The sequence below is a fragment of the Ascaphus truei genome, chromosome 18, assembly GCF_040206685.1.
Source record: "Ascaphus truei isolate aAscTru1 chromosome 18, aAscTru1.hap1, whole genome shotgun sequence".
NCBI lineage: Eukaryota > Metazoa > Chordata > Amphibia > Anura > Ascaphidae > Ascaphus > Ascaphus truei.
This window is the reverse complement of record NC_134500.1, coordinates 27,916,115-27,935,943: the sequence shown is the minus strand read 5'-3', so window position 1 is coordinate 27,935,943 and position 19,829 is coordinate 27,916,115. Positions and strand designations below refer to the sequence as shown.

Genomic DNA, 19,829 nt, shown 5'->3' with positions numbered 1-19,829 from the left:
TCCCTGCGTATTCTCGCTGTGTTAGCAGTGCCCGGTATATCCCTGCGTGTTCCCGCTGTGTTAGCGGTGCTCATTATATCTCTGCGTGTTCCCGATGTGTTAGCGGTGCCCGGTATATCCCTGCGTGTTCCCGCTGTGTTAGCCGTGCCCGCTATATCCCCGCGTGTTCCCTCTGTTAGCGGTATATCCCTGCGTGTTCCTGATGTTAGTGGTGCCCGGTATATCCCTGCGTGTTCCCGCTGTGTTAGCGGTGCTCATTATATCCCTGCGTTTTCCCGCTGTGTTAGCGGTGCTCATTATATCCCTGTGTGTTCCCCCTGTGTTAGCGGTGCCCGGCATATCCCCGCGTGTTCCTGCTGTGTTAGCAGTGCCCGGTATATCCCTGCGTGTTCCCGATGTTAGCGGTGCCCGGTATGTCCCTGCGTGTTCCCGCTGTGTTAGCGGTGCCCCGTATATCCCGCGTGTTCCCGCTGTGTTAGCGGTGCCGGTATATCCCTGCGTGTTCCCCCTGTGTTAGCGGTGCCGGTATATCCCTGCGTGTTCCCGATGTTAGCGGTGCCCGTTATATCCCTGCGTGTTCCCGATGTTAGCGGTGCCGGTATATCCCTGCGTGTTCCCGATGTTAGCGGTGCCGGTATATCCCTGCGTGTTCCCGATGTTAGCGGTACCCGTTATATCCCTGCGTGTTCCCTCTGTTAGCGGTATATCCCTGCGTGTTCCCGCTGTGTTAGTGGTGCCCGGTATATCCCCGCGTGTTCCCGCTATGTTAGCGGTGCTCATTATATCCCTGTGTGTTCCCGATGTGTTAGCGGTGCCCGGTATATTCCTGCGTGTTCCCGATGTGTTAGCGGTGCCCGGTATATCCCTGCGTGTTCCCGATGTGTTAGCGGTGTATCCCTGCGTGTTAGCGGTGCCGGTATATTCCCGCGTGTTCCCGGTGCCCGGTATATTCCCGCGTGTTCCCGATGTGTTAGTGGTGCCCGGTATATCCCCGCGTGTTCCCTCTGTTAGCGGTATATCCCTGCGTGTTCCCGCTATGTTAGCGGTGCTCATTATATCCCCGCGTGTTCCCTCTGTTAGCGGTATATCCCTGCGTGTTCCCGCTATGTTAGCGGTGCTCATTATATCCCTGCGTGTTCCCGCTGTGTTAGCAGTGCCCGGTATATTCCTGCGTGTTCCCGCTGTGTTAGCGGTGCCCGGTATATCCCTGCGTGTTCCCCCTGTGTTAGCGGTACCCGGTATATCCCTGCGTGTTCCCGATGTGTTAGCGGTATATCCCTGCGTGTTCCCGATGTGTTAGCGGTGCCCGGTATGTCCCTGCGTGTTCCCCCTGTGTTAGCGGTGCCGGTATATCCCTGCGTGTTCCCCCTGTGTTAGCGGTGCCGGTATATCCCTGCGTGTTCCCCCTGTGTTAGCGGTGCCCTGCATATCCCCGCGTGTTCCTGCTGTGTTAGCAGTGCCCGGTATATCCCTGCGTGTTCCCGATGTTAGCGGTGCCCGGTATGTCCCTGCGTGTTCCCGCTGTGTTAGCGGTGCCCCGTATATCCCGCGTGTTCCCGCTGTGTTAGCGGTGCCGGTATATCCCTGCGTGTTCCCCCTGTGTTAGCGGTGCCGGTATATCCCTGCGTGTTCCCGATGTTAGCGGTGCCCGTTATATCCCTGCGTGTTCCCGATGTTAGCGGTGCCGGTATATCCCTGCGTGTTCCCGATGTTAGCGGTACCCGTTATATCCCTGCGTGTTCCCGATGTTAGCGGTGCCCGGTATATCCCTGCGTGTTCCCGATGTTAGCGGTGCCCGGTATATCCCTGCGTGTTCACGCTGTGTTAGCGGTGCCGGTATATCCCTGCATGTTCCCCCTGTGTTAGCGGTGCCCGGTATATCCCTGCGTGTTCCCGATGTGTTAGCGGTGCCCGGTATATCCCTGCGTGTTCCCACTGTGTTAGCGGTGCCCGGTATATCCCTGCGTGTTCCCCCTGTGTTAGCGGTGCACGGTATATCCCTGCGTGTTCCCGCTGTGTTAGCTGTGCCCGGTATATCCCTGCGTGTTCCCTCTGTTAGCGGTGCCCGGTATATCCCTGCGTGTTCCCGCTGTGTTAGCGGTGCCCGGTATATCCCTGCGTGTTCCCGATGTGTTAGCAGTGCCCGGTATATCCCTGCGTGTTCCCCCTGTGTTAGCGGTGCCCGGTATATCCCTGCGTGTTCCCGCTGTGTTAGCTGTGCCCGGTATATCCCTGCGTGTGCCCTCTGTTAGCCGTGCCCGGTATATCCCTGCGTGTTCCCGATGTGTTAGCGGTGCCCAGTATATCCCTGCGTGTTCCCGATGTGTTAGCGGTGCCCGGTATATCCCTGCGTGTTCCCTCTGTTAGCGGTGCCCGGTATATCCCTGCGTGTTCCCTCTGTTAGCGGTATATCCCTACGTGTACCCTCGGTTAGCGGTATATCCCTGCGTGTTCCTCTGTTAGCGGTATATCCCTGCGTGTTAGGGTGCTGGTATATCCCTGCGTGTTCCCGATGTGTTAGCGGTGTATCCCTGCGTGTTAGCGGTGCCGGTATATTCCCGCGTGTTCCCGCTGTGTTAGCGGTACCCAGTATATCCCCGCGTGTTCCCGATGTGTTAGCGGTGCCCGGTATATCCCCGCGTGTTCCCACTGTGTTAGCGGTGCCCGGTATATCCCTGCGTGTTCCCGATGTGTTAGCGGTGCCCGGTATATCCCTGCGTGTTCCCCCTGTGTTAGCGGTGCCCGGTATATTCCTGCGTGTTCCCTCTGTTAGCGGTATATCCCTGCGTGTTCCCGCTGTTAGCGGTGCCGGTATATCCCTGCGTGTTCCCCTTGTGTTAGCGGTGCCTGGTATATCCCTGCGTGTTCCCTCTGTTAGCGGTATATCCCTGCGTGTTCCCGATGTTAGCGGTATATCCTTGCGTGTTCCCGCTGTGATAGCGGTGCCCGGTATATCCCTGGGTGTTCCCCCTGTGTTAGCGGTGCTCATTATATCCCTGCGTGATCCGGATGTGTTAGCGGTGCCGGTATATCCCCGCGTGTTCCCGATGTGTTAGCCGTGCCCGCTATATCCCTGCGTGTTCCCTCTGTTAGCGGTATATCCCTGCGTGTTCCCGCTGTGTTAGTGGTGCCCGGTATATCCCCGCGTGTTCCCGCTATGTTAGCGGTGCTCATTATATCCCTGCGTGTTCCCGATGTGTTAGCGGTGCCCGGTATATTCCTGCGTGTTCCTGATGTGTTAGCGGTGCCCGGTATATCCCTGCGTGTTCCCGATGTGTTAGCGGTGTATCCCTGCGTGTTAGCGGTGCCGGTATATTCCCGCGTGTTCCCGGTGCCCGGTATATCCCCGCGTGTTCCCGATGAGTTAGCGGTGCCCGGTATATCCCCGCGTGTTCCCGATGTGTTAGCGGTGCCCGGTATATCCCCGCGTGTTCCCTCTGTTAGCAGTATATCCCTGCGTGTTCCCGCTATGTTAGCGGTGCTCATTATATCCCCGCGTGTTCCCTCTGTTAGCGGTATATCCCTGCGTGTTCCCGCTATGTTAGCGGTGCTCATTATATCCCTGCGTGTTCCCGCTGTGTTAGCAGTGCCCGGTATATTCCTGCGTGTTCCCGCTGTGTTAGCGGTGCCCGGTATATCCCTGCGTATTCCCTCTGTTAGCGGTGCCCGGTATATCCCTGCATGTTCCCGATGTGTTATCGGTGCCCGGTATATCCCTGCGTGTTCCCTCTGTTAGCAGTATATCCCTGCGTGTTCCCTCTGTTAACGGTATATCCTTGCGTGTTCCCCCTGTGTTGGCGGTATATCCCTGCGTGTTCCTGCTGTGTTAGCGGTGCCGGTATATCCCTGCGTGTTCCCCCTGTGTTAGCGGTATATCCCTGCGTGTTCCTGCTGTGTTAGCGGTGCCCGGTATATCCCTGCGTGTTCCCCCTGTGTTAGCGGTGCCCGTTATATCCCTGCGTATTCCCAATGTTAGCGGTGCCCGGTATATCCCTGCGTGTTCCCGCTGTGTTAGCGGTGCCCGGTATATCCCTGCGTTTTCCCGCTGTGTTAGCTGTGCCCAGTATATCCCTGTGTGTTCCCGATGTGTTAGCGGTACCCGGTATATCCCGCGTGTTCCCGATGTGTTAGCGGTGCCTGGTATATCCCTGCATGTTCCCGATGTGTTAGTGGTGCCCGGTATATCCCTGCGTGTTCCCGCTGTGTTAGTGGTGCCCGGTATATCCCTGCGTGTTCCCGCTGTGTTAGTGGTGCCCGGTATATCCCTGCGTGTTCCCGATGTGCTAGCGGTGTATCCCTGCGTGTTAGCGGTGCCGGTATATCCCTGCGTGTTCCCGATGTTAGCGGTGCCCGGTATATCCCTGCGTGTTCCCGCTGTGTTAGCGGTGCCCGGTATATCCCTGCGTGTTCACGCTGTGTTAGCGGTGCCCGGTATATCCCTGCGTGTTCCCGCTGTGTTAGCGGTGCCCGGTATATCCCTGCGTGTTCCCGCTGTGTTAGCGGTGCCCGGTATATCCCTGCGTGTTCCCGATGTGTTAGCGGTGCCCGGTATATCCCTGCGTGTTCCCGATGTTAGCGGTGCCCGGTATATCCCTGCGTGTTCCCTCTGTGTTAGCGGTGCCCGGTATATCCCTGCGTGTTCCCGATGTTAGCGGTGCCCGGTATATCCCTGCGTGTTCCCGATGTTAGCGGTGCCCGGTATATCCCTGCGTGTTCCCGATGTTAGCGGTGCCCGGTATATCCCTGCGTGTTCCCGATGTTAGCGGTGCCCGGTATATTCCCGCGTGTTCCCGCTGTGTTAGCGGTGCCCGGTATATCCCTGCGTGTTCCCGATGTTAGCGGTGCCCGGTATATCCGTGCGTGTTCCCTCTGTGTTAGCGGTGCCCGGTATATCCCTGCGTGTTCCCGCTGTGTTAGCCGTGCCCGGTATATCCCTGCATGTTCTCGCTGTGTTAGCCGTGCCCGGTATATCCCTGCGTGTTCCCGCTGTGTTAGCCGTGCCCGGTATATCCCTGCGTGTTCCCGCTGTGTTAGCGGTGCCCCGTACATCCCGCGTGTTCCCGATGTGTTAGCGGTGCCCGGTATATCCCTGCGTGTTCCCGATGTTAGCGGTGCCTGGTATATCCCTGCGTGTTAGCGGTGCCCTGTATATCCATGTGTGTTCCCGATGTTAGCGGTGCCCGGTATATCCCTGCGTGTTCCCACTGTGTTAGAGGTGCCCGGTATATCCCTGCGTGTTCCCGATGTGTTAGCGGTGCCTGGCATATCCCTGCGTGTTCCCACTGTGTTAGCGGTGCCCGGTATATCCCTGCGTGTTAGCGGTGCCCGGTATATCCATGCGTGTTCCCGATGTTAGCGGTGCCCGGTATATCCCTGCGTGTTCCCACTGTGTTAGCGGTGCCCGGTATATCCCTGCGTGTTCCCGATGTGTTAGCGGTGCCCGGTATATCCCTGCATGTTCCCGATGTTAGCGGTGCCTGGTATATCCCTGCGTGTTAGCGGTGCCCTGTATATCCATGCGTGTTCCCGATGTTAGCGGTGCCCGGTATATCCCTGCGTGTTCCCACTGTGTTAGCGGTGCCCGGTATATCCCTGCGTGTTCCCGATGTGTTAGCGGTGCCCGGCATATCCCTGCGTGTTCCCACTGTGTTAGCGGTGCCCGGTATATCCCTGCGTGTTAGCGGTGCCCGGTATATACCTGCGTGTTCCCGATGTTAGCGGTGCCTGGTATATCCCTGCGTGTTCCCGCTGTGTTAGCGGTGCCCGGTATATCCCTGCGTGGTCCCGCTATGTTAGCGGTACCCGGTATATCCCTGCGTGTTCCCGCTGTGTTAGCGGTATATCCCTGCGTGTTCCCGCTGTGTTAGCCGTGCCCGCTATATCCCTGCTATATCCCCGCGTGTTCCCTCTGTTAGCGGTATATCCCTGTGTGTTCCTGATGTTAGTGGTGCCTCGTATATCCCGCGTGTTCCCGCTGTGTTAGCGGTGCTCATATATCCCTGCGTATTCTCGCTGTGTTAGCAGTGCCCGGTATATCCCTGCGTGTTCCCGCTGTGTTAGCGGTGCTCATTATATCTCTGCGTGTTCCCGATGTGTTAGCGGTGCCCGGTATATCCCTGCGTGTTCCCGCTGTGTTAGCCGTGCCCGCTATATCCCCGCGTGTTCCCTCTGTTAGCGGTATATCCCTGCGTGTTCCTGATGTTAGTGGTGCCCGGTATATCCCTGCGTGTTCCCGCTGTGTTAGCGGTGCTCATTATATCCCTGCGTTTTCCCGCTGTGTTAGCGGTGCTCATTATATCCCTGTGTGTTCCCCCTGTGTTAGCGGTGCCCGGCATATCCCCGCGTGTTCCTGCTGTGTTAGCAGTGCCCGGTATATCCCTGCGTGTTCCCGATGTTAGCGGTGCCCGGTATGTCCCTGCGTGTTCCCGCTGTGTTAGCGGTGCCCCGTATATCCCGCGTGTTCCCGCTGTGTTAGCGGTGCCGGTATATCCCTGCGTGTTCCCCCTGTGTTAGCGGTGCCGGTATATCCCTGCGTGTTCCCGATGTTAGCGGTGCCCGTTATATCCCTGCGTGTTCCCGATGTTAGCGGTGCCGGTATATCCCTGCGTGTTCCCGATGTTAGCGGTGCCGGTATATCCCTGCGTGTTCCCGATGTTAGCGGTACCCGTTATATCCCTGCGTGTTCCCTCTGTTAGCGGTATATCCCTGCGTGTTCCCGCTGTGTTAGTGGTGCCCGGTATATCCCCGCGTGTTCCCGCTATGTTAGCGGTGCTCATTATATCCCTGTGTGTTCCCGATGTGTTAGCGGTGCCCGGTATATTCCTGCGTGTTCCCGATGTGTTAGCGGTGCCCGGTATATCCCTGCGTGTTCCCGATGTGTTAGCGGTGTATCCCTGCGTGTTAGCGGTGCCGGTATATTCCCGCGTGTTCCCGGTGCCCGGTATATTCCCGCGTGTTCCCGATGTGTTAGTGGTGCCCGGTATATCCCCGCGTGTTCCCTCTGTTAGCGGTATATCCCTGCGTGTTCCCGCTATGTTAGCGGTGCTCATTATATCCCCGCGTGTTCCCTCTGTTAGCGGTATATCCCTGCGTGTTCCCGCTATGTTAGCGGTGCTCATTATATCCCTGCGTGTTCCCGCTGTGTTAGCAGTGCCCGGTATATTCCTGCGTGTTCCCGCTGTGTTAGCGGTGCCCGGTATATCCCTGCGTGTTCCCCCTGTGTTAGCGGTACCCGGTATATCCCTGCGTGTTCCCGATGTGTTAGCGGTATATCCCTGCGTGTTCCCGATGTGTTAGCGGTGCCCGGTATGTCCCTGCGTGTTCCCCCTGTGTTAGCGGTGCCGGTATATCCCTGCGTGTTCCCCCTGTGTTAGCGGTGCCGGTATATCCCTGCGTGTTCCCCCTGTGTTAGCGGTGCCCTGCATATCCCCGCGTGTTCCTGCTGTGTTAGCAGTGCCCGGTATATCCCTGCGTGTTCCCGATGTTAGCGGTGCCCGGTATGTCCCTGCGTGTTCCCGCTGTGTTAGCGGTGCCCCGTATATCCCGCGTGTTCCCGCTGTGTTAGCGGTGCCGGTATATCCCTGCGTGTTCCCCCTGTGTTAGCGGTGCCGGTATATCCCTGCGTGTTCCCGATGTTAGCGGTGCCCGTTATATCCCTGCGTGTTCCCGATGTTAGCGGTGCCGGTATATCCCTGCGTGTTCCCGATGTTAGCGGTACCCGTTATATCCCTGCGTGTTCCCGATGTTAGCGGTGCCCGGTATATCCCTGCGTGTTCCCGATGTTAGCGGTGCCCGGTATATCCCTGCGTGTTCACGCTGTGTTAGCGGTGCCGGTATATCCCTGCATGTTCCCCCTGTGTTAGCGGTGCCCGGTATATCCCTGCGTGTTCCCGATGTGTTAGCGGTGCCCGGTATATCCCTGCGTGTTCCCACTGTGTTAGCGGTGCCCGGTATATCCCTGCGTGTTCCCCCTGTGTTAGCGGTGCACGGTATATCCCTGCGTGTTCCCGCTGTGTTAGCTGTGCCCGGTATATCCCTGCGTGTTCCCTCTGTTAGCGGTGCCCGGTATATCCCTGCGTGTTCCCGCTGTGTTAGCGGTGCCCGGTATATCCCTGCGTGTTCCCGATGTGTTAGCAGTGCCCGGTATATCCCTGCGTGTTCCCCCTGTGTTAGCGGTGCCCGGTATATCCCTGCGTGTTCCCGCTGTGTTAGCTGTGCCCGGTATATCCCTGCGTGTGCCCTCTGTTAGCCGTGCCCGGTATATCCCTGCGTGTTCCCGATGTGTTAGCGGTGCCCAGTATATCCCTGCGTGTTCCCGATGTGTTAGCGGTGCCCGGTATATCCCTGCGTGTTCCCTCTGTTAGCGGTGCCCGGTATATCCCTGCGTGTTCCCTCTGTTAGCGGTATATCCCTACGTGTACCCTCGGTTAGCGGTATATCCCTGCGTGTTCCTCTGTTAGCGGTATATCCCTGCGTGTTAGGGTGCTGGTATATCCCTGCGTGTTCCCGATGTGTTAGCGGTGTATCCCTGCGTGTTAGCGGTGCCGGTATATTCCCGCGTGTTCCCGCTGTGTTAGCGGTACCCAGTATATCCCCGCGTGTTCCCGATGTGTTAGCGGTGCCCGGTATATCCCCGCGTGTTCCCACTGTGTTAGCGGTGCCCGGTATATCCCTGCGTGTTCCCGATGTGTTAGCGGTGCCCGGTATATCCCTGCGTGTTCCCCCTGTGTTAGCGGTGCCCGGTATATTCCTGCGTGTTCCCTCTGTTAGCGGTATATCCCTGCGTGTTCCCGCTGTTAGCGGTGCCGGTATATCCCTGCGTGTTCCCCTTGTGTTAGCGGTGCCTGGTATATCCCTGCGTGTTCCCTCTGTTAGCGGTATATCCCTGCGTGTTCCCGATGTTAGCGGTATATCCTTGCGTGTTCCCGCTGTGATAGCGGTGCCCGGTATATCCCTGGGTGTTCCCCCTGTGTTAGCGGTGCTCATTATATCCCTGCGTGATCCGGATGTGTTAGCGGTGCCGGTATATCCCCGCGTGTTCCCGATGTGTTAGCCGTGCCCGCTATATCCCTGCGTGTTCCCTCTGTTAGCGGTATATCCCTGCGTGTTCCCGCTGTGTTAGTGGTGCCCGGTATATCCCCGCGTGTTCCCGCTATGTTAGCGGTGCTCATTATATCCCTGCGTGTTCCCGATGTGTTAGCGGTGCCCGGTATATTCCTGCGTGTTCCTGATGTGTTAGCGGTGCCCGGTATATCCCTGCGTGTTCCCGATGTGTTAGCGGTGTATCCCTGCGTGTTAGCGGTGCCGGTATATTCCCGCGTGTTCCCGGTGCCCGGTATATCCCCGCGTGTTCCCGATGAGTTAGCGGTGCCCGGTATATCCCCGCGTGTTCCCGATGTGTTAGCGGTGCCCGGTATATCCCCGCGTGTTCCCTCTGTTAGCAGTATATCCCTGCGTGTTCCCGCTATGTTAGCGGTGCTCATTATATCCCCGCGTGTTCCCTCTGTTAGCGGTATATCCCTGCGTGTTCCCGCTATGTTAGCGGTGCTCATTATATCCCTGCGTGTTCCCGCTGTGTTAGCAGTGCCCGGTATATTCCTGCGTGTTCCCGCTGTGTTAGCGGTGCCCGGTATATCCCTGCGTATTCCCTCTGTTAGCGGTGCCCGGTATATCCCTGCATGTTCCCGATGTGTTATCGGTGCCCGGTATATCCCTGCGTGTTCCCTCTGTTAGCAGTATATCCCTGCGTGTTCCCTCTGTTAACGGTATATCCTTGCGTGTTCCCCCTGTGTTGGCGGTATATCCCTGCGTGTTCCTGCTGTGTTAGCGGTGCCGGTATATCCCTGCGTGTTCCCCCTGTGTTAGCGGTATATCCCTGCGTGTTCCTGCTGTGTTAGCGGTGCCCGGTATATCCCTGCGTGTTCCCCCTGTGTTAGCGGTGCCCGTTATATCCCTGCGTATTCCCAATGTTAGCGGTGCCCGGTATATCCCTGCGTGTTCCCGCTGTGTTAGCGGTGCCCGGTATATCCCTGCGTTTTCCCGCTGTGTTAGCTGTGCCCAGTATATCCCTGTGTGTTCCCGATGTGTTAGCGGTACCCGGTATATCCCGCGTGTTCCCGATGTGTTAGCGGTGCCTGGTATATCCCTGCATGTTCCCGATGTGTTAGTGGTGCCCGGTATATCCCTGCGTGTTCCCGCTGTGTTAGTGGTGCCCGGTATATCCCTGCGTGTTCCCGCTGTGTTAGTGGTGCCCGGTATATCCCTGCGTGTTCCCGATGTGCTAGCGGTGTATCCCTGCGTGTTAGCGGTGCCGGTATATCCCTGCGTGTTCCCGATGTTAGCGGTGCCCGGTATATCCCTGCGTGTTCCCGCTGTGTTAGCGGTGCCCGGTATATCCCTGCGTGTTCACGCTGTGTTAGCGGTGCCCGGTATATCCCTGCGTGTTCCCGCTGTGTTAGCGGTGCCCGGTATATCCCTGCGTGTTCCCGCTGTGTTAGCGGTGCCCGGTATATCCCTGCGTGTTCCCGATGTGTTAGCGGTGCCCGGTATATCCCTGCGTGTTCCCGATGTTAGCGGTGCCCGGTATATCCCTGCGTGTTCCCTCTGTGTTAGCGGTGCCCGGTATATCCCTGCGTGTTCCCGATGTTAGCGGTGCCCGGTATATCCCTGCGTGTTCCCGATGTTAGCGGTGCCCGGTATATCCCTGCGTGTTCCCGATGTTAGCGGTGCCCGGTATATCCCTGCGTGTTCCCGATGTTAGCGGTGCCCGGTATATTCCCGCGTGTTCCCGCTGTGTTAGCGGTGCCCGGTATATCCCTGCGTGTTCCCGATGTTAGCGGTGCCCGGTATATCCGTGCGTGTTCCCTCTGTGTTAGCGGTGCCCGGTATATCCCTGCGTGTTCCCGCTGTGTTAGCCGTGCCCGGTATATCCCTGCATGTTCTCGCTGTGTTAGCCGTGCCCGGTATATCCCTGCGTGTTCCCGCTGTGTTAGCCGTGCCCGGTATATCCCTGCGTGTTCCCGCTGTGTTAGCGGTGCCCCGTACATCCCGCGTGTTCCCGCTGTGTTAGCGGTGCCCGGTATATCTCTGCGTGTTCCCGATGTTAGCGGTGCCCGTTATATCCCTGCGTGTTCCCTATGTTTTAGCGGTGCCCGGTATATCCCTGCGTGTTCCCGCTGTGTTAGCGGTGCCCCGTATATCCCGCGTGTTCCCGCTGTGTTAGTGGTGCCCGGTATATCCCTGCGTGTTCCCTAAGTGTTAGCGGTGCCCGGTATATCCCTGCGTGTTCCCGATGTTAGCGGTGCCCGGTATATCCCTGCGTGTTCCCGCTGTGTTAGCTGTGCCCGGTATATCCCTGTGTGTTCCCGATGTGTTAGCGGTACCCGGTATATCCCGCGTGTTCCCGATGTGTTAGCGGTGCCTGGTATATCCCTGCATGTTCCCGATGTGTTAACGGTGCCCGGTATATCCCTGCGTGTTTCCGATGTGTTAGTGGTGCCCGGTATATCCCTGCGTGTTCCCGCTGTGTTAGTGGTGCCCGGTATATCCCTGCGTGTTCCCGCTGTGTTAGTGGTGCCCGGTATATCCCTGCGTGTTCCCGATGTGCTAGCGGTGTATCCCTGCGTGTTAGCGGTGCCGGTATATCCCTGCGTGTTCCCGATGTTAGCGGTGCCCGGTATATCCCTGCGTGTTCCCGCTGTGTTAGCGGTGCCCGGTATATCCCTGCGTGTTCACGCTGTGTTAGCGGTGCCCGGTATATCCCTGCGTGTTCCCGCTGTGTTAGCTGTGCCCGGTATATCCCTGCGTGTTCCCGCTATGTTAACGGTGCCCGGTATATCCCTGCGTGTTCCCGATGTGTTAGCGGTGCCCGGTATAACCCTGCGGGTTCCCGCTGTGTTAGTGGTGCCCGGTATATCCCTGCGTGTTCCCGCTGTGTTAGTGGTGCCCGGTATATCCCTGCGTGTTCCCGCTGTGTTAGCGGTGCCCGGTATATCCCTGCGTGTTCACGCTGTGTTAGCGGTGCCCGGTATATCCCTGCGTGTTCCCGCTGTGTTAGCGGTGCCCGGTATATCCCTGCGTGTTCCCGCTGTGTTAGTGGTGCCCGGTATATCCCTGCGTGTTCCCGATGTGTTAGCGTTGCCCGGTATAACCCTGCGTGTTCCCGCTGTGTTAGTGGTGCCCGGTATATCCCTGCGTGTTCCCGCTGTGTTAGTGGTGCCCGGTATATCCCCGTGTTACCAGTGCACAGTATAACCCCGCGTGTTCCCGCTGTGTTAGCGGTGCCCAGTATTTCCCTACGTGTTGGCGGTGCTCGGTATAACGCTGTGTGTTAGTGGTTCTCGGTATAACGTAGCGTGTTCCCGATGTGTTAGCGGTGCCCGGTTTAACCCCGCTTGTTCCCTCTCTCAGGGCTTCTTCCGGCGGAGTCAGCAGAGTAATGCCACGTACTCGTGTCCACGCCAGAAAAACTGTTTGATTGATCGGACGAGTCGGAACCGCTGCCAACACTGCCGGCTGCAGAAATGCCTCTCCGTGGGCATGTCACGTGACGGTAAGAGTCACCGACCTAACCACGGGCACAGCGCATCATGGTAACGCGCACTGACCCAACCCTGGTCATATTACACGGAGACTCACCATGAGCACGCCAAGCGGCTCTTCACGTGACGGTAACACATACTGCGTGTATGTCACGTGACGGTAACACATACTGCGTGTATGTCACGTTACGGTAACACATACTGCGTGTATGTCACGTGACGGTAACACATACTGCGTGTATGTCACATAACGGTAACACATACTGCGTGTATGTCACGTTACGGTAACACATACTGCGTGTATGTCACGTTACGGTAACACATACTGCGTGTATGTCACGTAACGGTAACACATACTGCGTGTATGTCACGTAACGGTAACACATACTGCGTGTATGTCACATAACGGTAACACATACTGCGTGTATGTCTCGTTACGGTAACACATACTGCGTGTATGTCACGTTACGGTAACACATACTGCGTGTATGTCACGTTACGGTAACACATACTGCGTGTATGTCACGTTACGGTAACACATACTGCGTGTATGTCACGTTACGGTAACACATACTGCGTGTATGTCACTTAACGGTAACACATACTGCGTGTATGTCACGTAACGGTAACACACTGCATGTATGTCACGTAACGGTAACACATGCTGCGTGTATGTCACATAACGGTAACACATACTGCGTGTATGTCACGTTACGGTAACACATACTGCGTGTATGTCACATAACGGTAACACATACTGCGTGTATGTCACGTTACGGTAACACATACTGCGTGTATGTCACGTAACGGTAACACATACTGCGTGTATGTCACATAACGGTAACACATACTGCGTGTATGTCACATAACGGTAACACATACTGCGTGTATGTCACGTTACGGTAACACATACTGCGTGTATGTCACGTTACGGTAACACATACTGCGTGTATGTCACATAACGGTAACACATACTGCGTGTATGTCACATAACGGTAACACATACTGCGTGTATGTCACATAACGGTAACACATACTGCGTGTATGTCACGTTACGGTAACACATACTGCGTGTATGTCACGTTACGGTAACACATACTGCGTGTATGTCACATAACGGTAACACATACTGCGTGTATGTCACGTTACGGTAACACATACTGCGTGTATGTCACGTTACGGTAACACATACTGCGTGTATGTCACGTTACGGTAACACATACTGCGTGTATGTCACATAACGGTAACACATACTGCGTGTATGTCACGTTACGGTAACACATACTGCGTGTATGTCACGTTACGGTAACACATACTGCGTGTATGTCACGTTACGGTAACACATACTGCGTGTATGTCACGTAACGGTAACACATACTGCGTGTATGTCACGTAACGGTAACACATACTGCGTGTGTCACGTTACGGTAACACATACTGCGTGTATGTCACGTTACGGTAACACATACTGCGTGTATGTCACATAACGGTAACACATACTGCGTGTATGTCACATAACGGTAACACATACTGCGTGTATGTCACATAACGGTAACACATGCTGCGTGTATGTCACATAACGGTAACACATGCTGCGTGTATGTCACATAACGGTAACACATACTGCGTGTATGTCACGTTACGGTAACACATACTGCGTGTATGTCACATAACGGTAACACACACTGCGTGTATGTCACATAACGGTAACACATACTGCGTGTATGTCACGTTACGGTAACACATACTGCGTGTATGTCACATAACGGTAACACATACTGCGTGTATGTCACGTTACGGTAACACATACTGCGTGTATGTCACATAACGGTAACACATACTGCGTGTATGTCACGTTACGGTAACACATACTGCGTGTATGTCACATAACGGTAACACATACTGCGTGTATGTCACGTTACGGTAACACATACTGCGTGTATGTCACGTTACGGTAACACATACTGCGTGTATGTCACATAACGGTAACACATACTGCGTGTATGTCACATAACGGTAACACATACTGCGTGTATGTCACGTTACGGTAACACATACTGCGTGTATGTCACGTTACGGTAACACATACTGCGTGTATGTCACGTTACGGTAACACATACTGCGTGTATGTCACGTAACGGTAACACATACTGCGTGTATGTCACATAACGGTAACACATGCTGCGTGTATGTCACGTTACGGTAACACATACTGCGTGTATGTCACATAACGGTAACACATACTGCGTGTATGTCACGTTACGGTAACACATGCTGCGTGTATGTCACGTTACGGTAACACATACTGCGTGTATGTCACATAACGGTAACACATACTGCGTGTATGTCACGTTACGGTAACACATACTGCGTGTATGTCACGTAACGGTAACACATACTGCGTGTATGTCACATAACGGTAACACATGCTGCGTGTATGTCACGTTACGGTAACACATACTGCGTGTATGTCTCGTTACGGTAACACATACTGCGTGTATGTCACGTTACGGTAACACATACTGCGTGTATGTCACGTTACGGTAACACATACTGCGTGTATGTCACGTTACGGTAACACATGCTGCGTGTATGTCACATAACGGTAACACATACTGCGTGTATGTCACGTTACGGTAACACATGCTGCGTGTATGTCACATAACGGTAACACATACTGCGTGTATGTCACGTTACGGTAACACATACTGCGTGTATGTCACATAACGGTAACACATGCTGCGTGTATGTCACGTTACGGTAACACATACTGCGTGTATGTCACATAACGGTAACACATACTGCGTGTATGTCACGTTACGGTAACACATACTGCGTGTATGTCACATAACGGTAACACATACTGCGTGTATGTCACGTTACGGTAACACATACTGCGTGTATGTCACGTTACGGTAACACATACTGCGTGTATGTCACATAACGGTAACACATACTGCGTGTATGTCACGTTACGGTAACACATACTGCGTGTATGTCACATAACGGTAACACATGCTGCGTGTATGTCACGTTACGGTAACACATACTGCGTGTATGTCACATAACGGTAACACATGCTGCGTGTATGTCACATAACGGTAACACATACTGCGTGTATGTCACATAACGGTAACACATACTGCGTGTATGTCACATAACGGTAACACATACTGCGTGTATGTCACATAACGGTAACACATACTGCGTGTATGTCACGTTACGGTAACACATACTGCGTGTATGTCACATAACGGTAACACATACTGCGTGTATGTCACGTTACGGTAACACATACTGCGTGTATGTCACGTTACGGTAACACATACTGCGTGTATGTCACGTAACGGTAACACATACTGCGTGTATGTCACGTAACGGTAACACATACTGCGTGTATGTCACATAACGGTAACACATACTGCGTGTATGTCACGTTACGGTAACACATACTGCGTGTATGTCACATAACGGTAACACATACTGCGTGTATGTCACATAACGGTAACACATACTGCGTGTATGTCACATAACGGTAACACATACTGCGTGTATGTCACGTTACGGTAACACATACTGCGTGTATGTCACGTTACGGTAACACATACTGCGTGTATGTCACGTTACGGTAACACATACTGCGTGTATGTCACATAACGGTAACACATACTGCGTGTATGTCACGTAACGGTAACACATACTGCGTGTGTCACGTTACGGTAACACATACTGCGTGTATGTCACGTTACGGTAACACATACTGCGTGTATGTCACGTTACGGTAACACATACTGCGTGTATGTCACGTTACGGTAACACATACTGCGTGTATGTCACATAACGGTAACACATACTGCGTGTATGTCACGTTACGGTAACACACTGCATGTATGTCACATAACGGTAACACATACTGCGTGTATGTCACGTAACGGTAACACATACTGCGTGTATGTCACGTTACGGTAACACATACTGCGTGTATGTCACATAACGGTAACACATACTGCGTGTATGTCACATAACGGTAACACATACTGCGTGTATGTCACGTTACGGTAACACATACTGCGTGTATGTCACATAACGGTAACACATACTGCGTGTATGTCACGTTACGGTAACACATACTGCGTGTATGTCACATAACGGTAACACATACTGCGTGTATGTCACGTTACGGTAACACATACTGCGTGTATGTCACGTTACGGTAACACATACTGCGTGTATGTCACATAACGGTAACACATACTGCGTGTATGTCACGTTACGGTAACACATACTGCGTGTATGTCACATAACGGTAACACATACTGCGTGTATGTCACATAACGGTAACACATACTGCGTGTATGTCACGTTACGGTAACACATACTGCGTGTATGTCACGTTACGGTAACACATACTGCGTGTATGTCACGTTACGGTAACACATGCTGCGTGTATGTCACGTTACGGTAACACATACTGCGTGTATGTCACATAACGGTAACACATACTGCGTGTATGTCACATAACGGTAACACATACTGCGTGTATGTCACGTTACGGTAACACATACTGCGTGTATGTCACATAACGGTAACACATACTGCGTGTATGTCACATAACGGTAACACATGCTGCGTGTATGTCACATAACGGTAACACATGCTGCGTGTATGTCACGTTACGGTAACACATGCTGCGTGTATGTCACATAACGGTAACACATACTGCGTGTATGTCACATAACGGTAACACATACTGCGTGTATGTCACATAACGGTAACACATACTGCGTGTATGTCACATAACGGTAACACATACTGCGTGTATGTCACGTAACGGTAACACATACTGCGTGTATGTCACATAACGGTAACACATACTGCGTGTATGTCACGTTACGGTAACACATACTGCGTGTATGTCACATAACGGTAACACATACTGCGTGTATGTCACATAACGGTAACACATACTGCGTGTATGTCACATAACGGTAACACATACTGCGTGTATGTCACATAACGGTAACACATGCTGCGTGTATGTCACGTTACGGTAACACATGCTGCGTGTATGTCACGTAACGGTAACACATACTGCGTGTATGTCACGTTACGGTAACACATACTGCGTGTATGTCACGTTACGGTAACACATACTGCGTGTATGTCACGTAACGGTAACACATACTGCGTGTATGTCACGTAACGGTAACACACTGCATGTATGTCACGTAACGGTAACACACTGCATGTATGTCACATAACGGTAACACATACTGCATGTATGTCACGTAACGGTAACACACTGCATGTATGTCACATAACGGTAACACATACTGCGTGTATGTCACGTAACGGTAACACACTGCATGTATGTCACGTTACGGTAACACATACTGCGTGTATGTCTCGTTACGGTAACACATACTGCGTGTATGTCACATAACGGTAACACATACTGCGTGTATGTCACATAACGGTAACACATACTGCGTGTATGTCACGTTACGGTAACACATACTGCGTGTATGTCACGTTACGGTAACACACTGCATGTATGTCACATAACGGTAACACATGCTGCGTGTATGTCACGTTACGGTAACACATACTGCGTGTATGTCACATAACGGTAACACATACTGCGTGTATGTCACGTAACGGTAACACATACTGCGTGTATGTCACATAACGGTAACACATACTGCGTGTATGTCACGTAACGGTAACACATACTGCGTGTATGTCACGTAACGGTAACACATACTGCGTGTATGTCACGTTACGGTAACACATACTGCGTGTATGTCACGTTACGGTAACACATACTGCGTGTATGTCACGTTACGGTAACACATACTGCGTGTATGTCACGTTACGGTAACACATACTGCGTGTATGTCACATAACGGTAACACATACTGCGTGTATGTCACGTTACGGTAACACATACTGCGTGTATGTCACGTTACGGTAACACATACTGCGTGTGTCACGTTACGGTAACACATACTGCGTGTATGTCACGTTACGGTAACACATACTGCGTGTATGTCACATAACGGTAACACATACTGCGTGTATGTCACGTTACGGTAACACATACTGCGTGTGTCACGTTACGGTAACACATACTGCGTGTATGTCACGTTACGGTAACACATACTGCGTGTATGTCACGTTACGGTAACACATACTGCGTGTATGTCACGTTACGGTAACACATACTGCGTGTATGTCACGTTACGGTAACACATACTGCGTGTATGTCACGTTACGGTAACACATACTGCGTGTATGTCACATAACGGTAACACATACTGCGTGTATGTCACGTTACGGTAACACATACTGCGTGTGTCACGTTACGGTAACACATACTGCGTGTATGTCACGTTACGGTAACACATACTGCGTGTATGTCACATAACGGTAACACATACTGCGTGTATGTCACATAACGGTAACACATACTGCGTGTATGTCACATAACGGTAACACATGCTGCGTGTATGTCACGTTACGGTAACACATACTGCGTGTATGTCACGTTACGGTAACACATACTGCGTGTATGTCACGTAACGGTAACACATACTGCGTGTATGTCACATAACGGTAACACATACTGCGTGTATGTCACGTTACGGTAACACATACTGCGTGTATGTCACATAACGGTAACACATACTGCGTGTATGTCACGTTACGGTAACACATACTGCGTGTATGTCACATAACGGTAACACATACTGCGTGTATGTCACATAACGGTAACACATACTGCGTGTATGTCACGTTACGGTAACACATACTGCGTGTATGTCACGTTACGGTAACACATACTGCGTGTATGTCACGTTACGGTAACACATACTGCGTGTGTCACGTTACGGTAACACATACTGCGTGTATGTCACGTTACGGTAACACATACTGCGTGTATGTCACATAACGGTAACACATACTGCGTGTGTCACGTTACGGTAACACATACTGCGTGTATGTCACGTTACGGTAACACATACTGCGTGTATGTCACGTTACGGTAACACATACTGCGTGTATGTCACGTAACGGTAACACATACTGCGTGTGTCACATAACGGTAACACATACTGCGTGTGTCACATAACGGTAACACATACTGCGTGTATGTCACGTAACGGTAACACATACTGCGTGTATGTCACGTTACGGTAACACATACTGCGTGTATGTCACGTAACGGTAACACATACTGCGTGTATGTCACGTTACGGTAACACATACTGCGTGTATGTCACGTTACGG

The 19,829-nt window shown here is 53.0% G+C and overlaps 1 protein-coding gene across 1 annotated transcript in view; it reads left to right on the top strand.

Moving 5' to 3' along the window:
• LOC142469192 (nuclear receptor ROR-alpha A-like) overlaps window positions 1-19,829 on the top strand; it is a 344,736-nt gene that overhangs the window by 259,851 nt on the left and 65,056 nt on the right. The window contains 1 exon segment of the mRNA XM_075576155.1: window positions 12,409-12,550. Coding sequence (XP_075432270.1) covers window positions 12,409-12,550 — 142 coding nt within the window.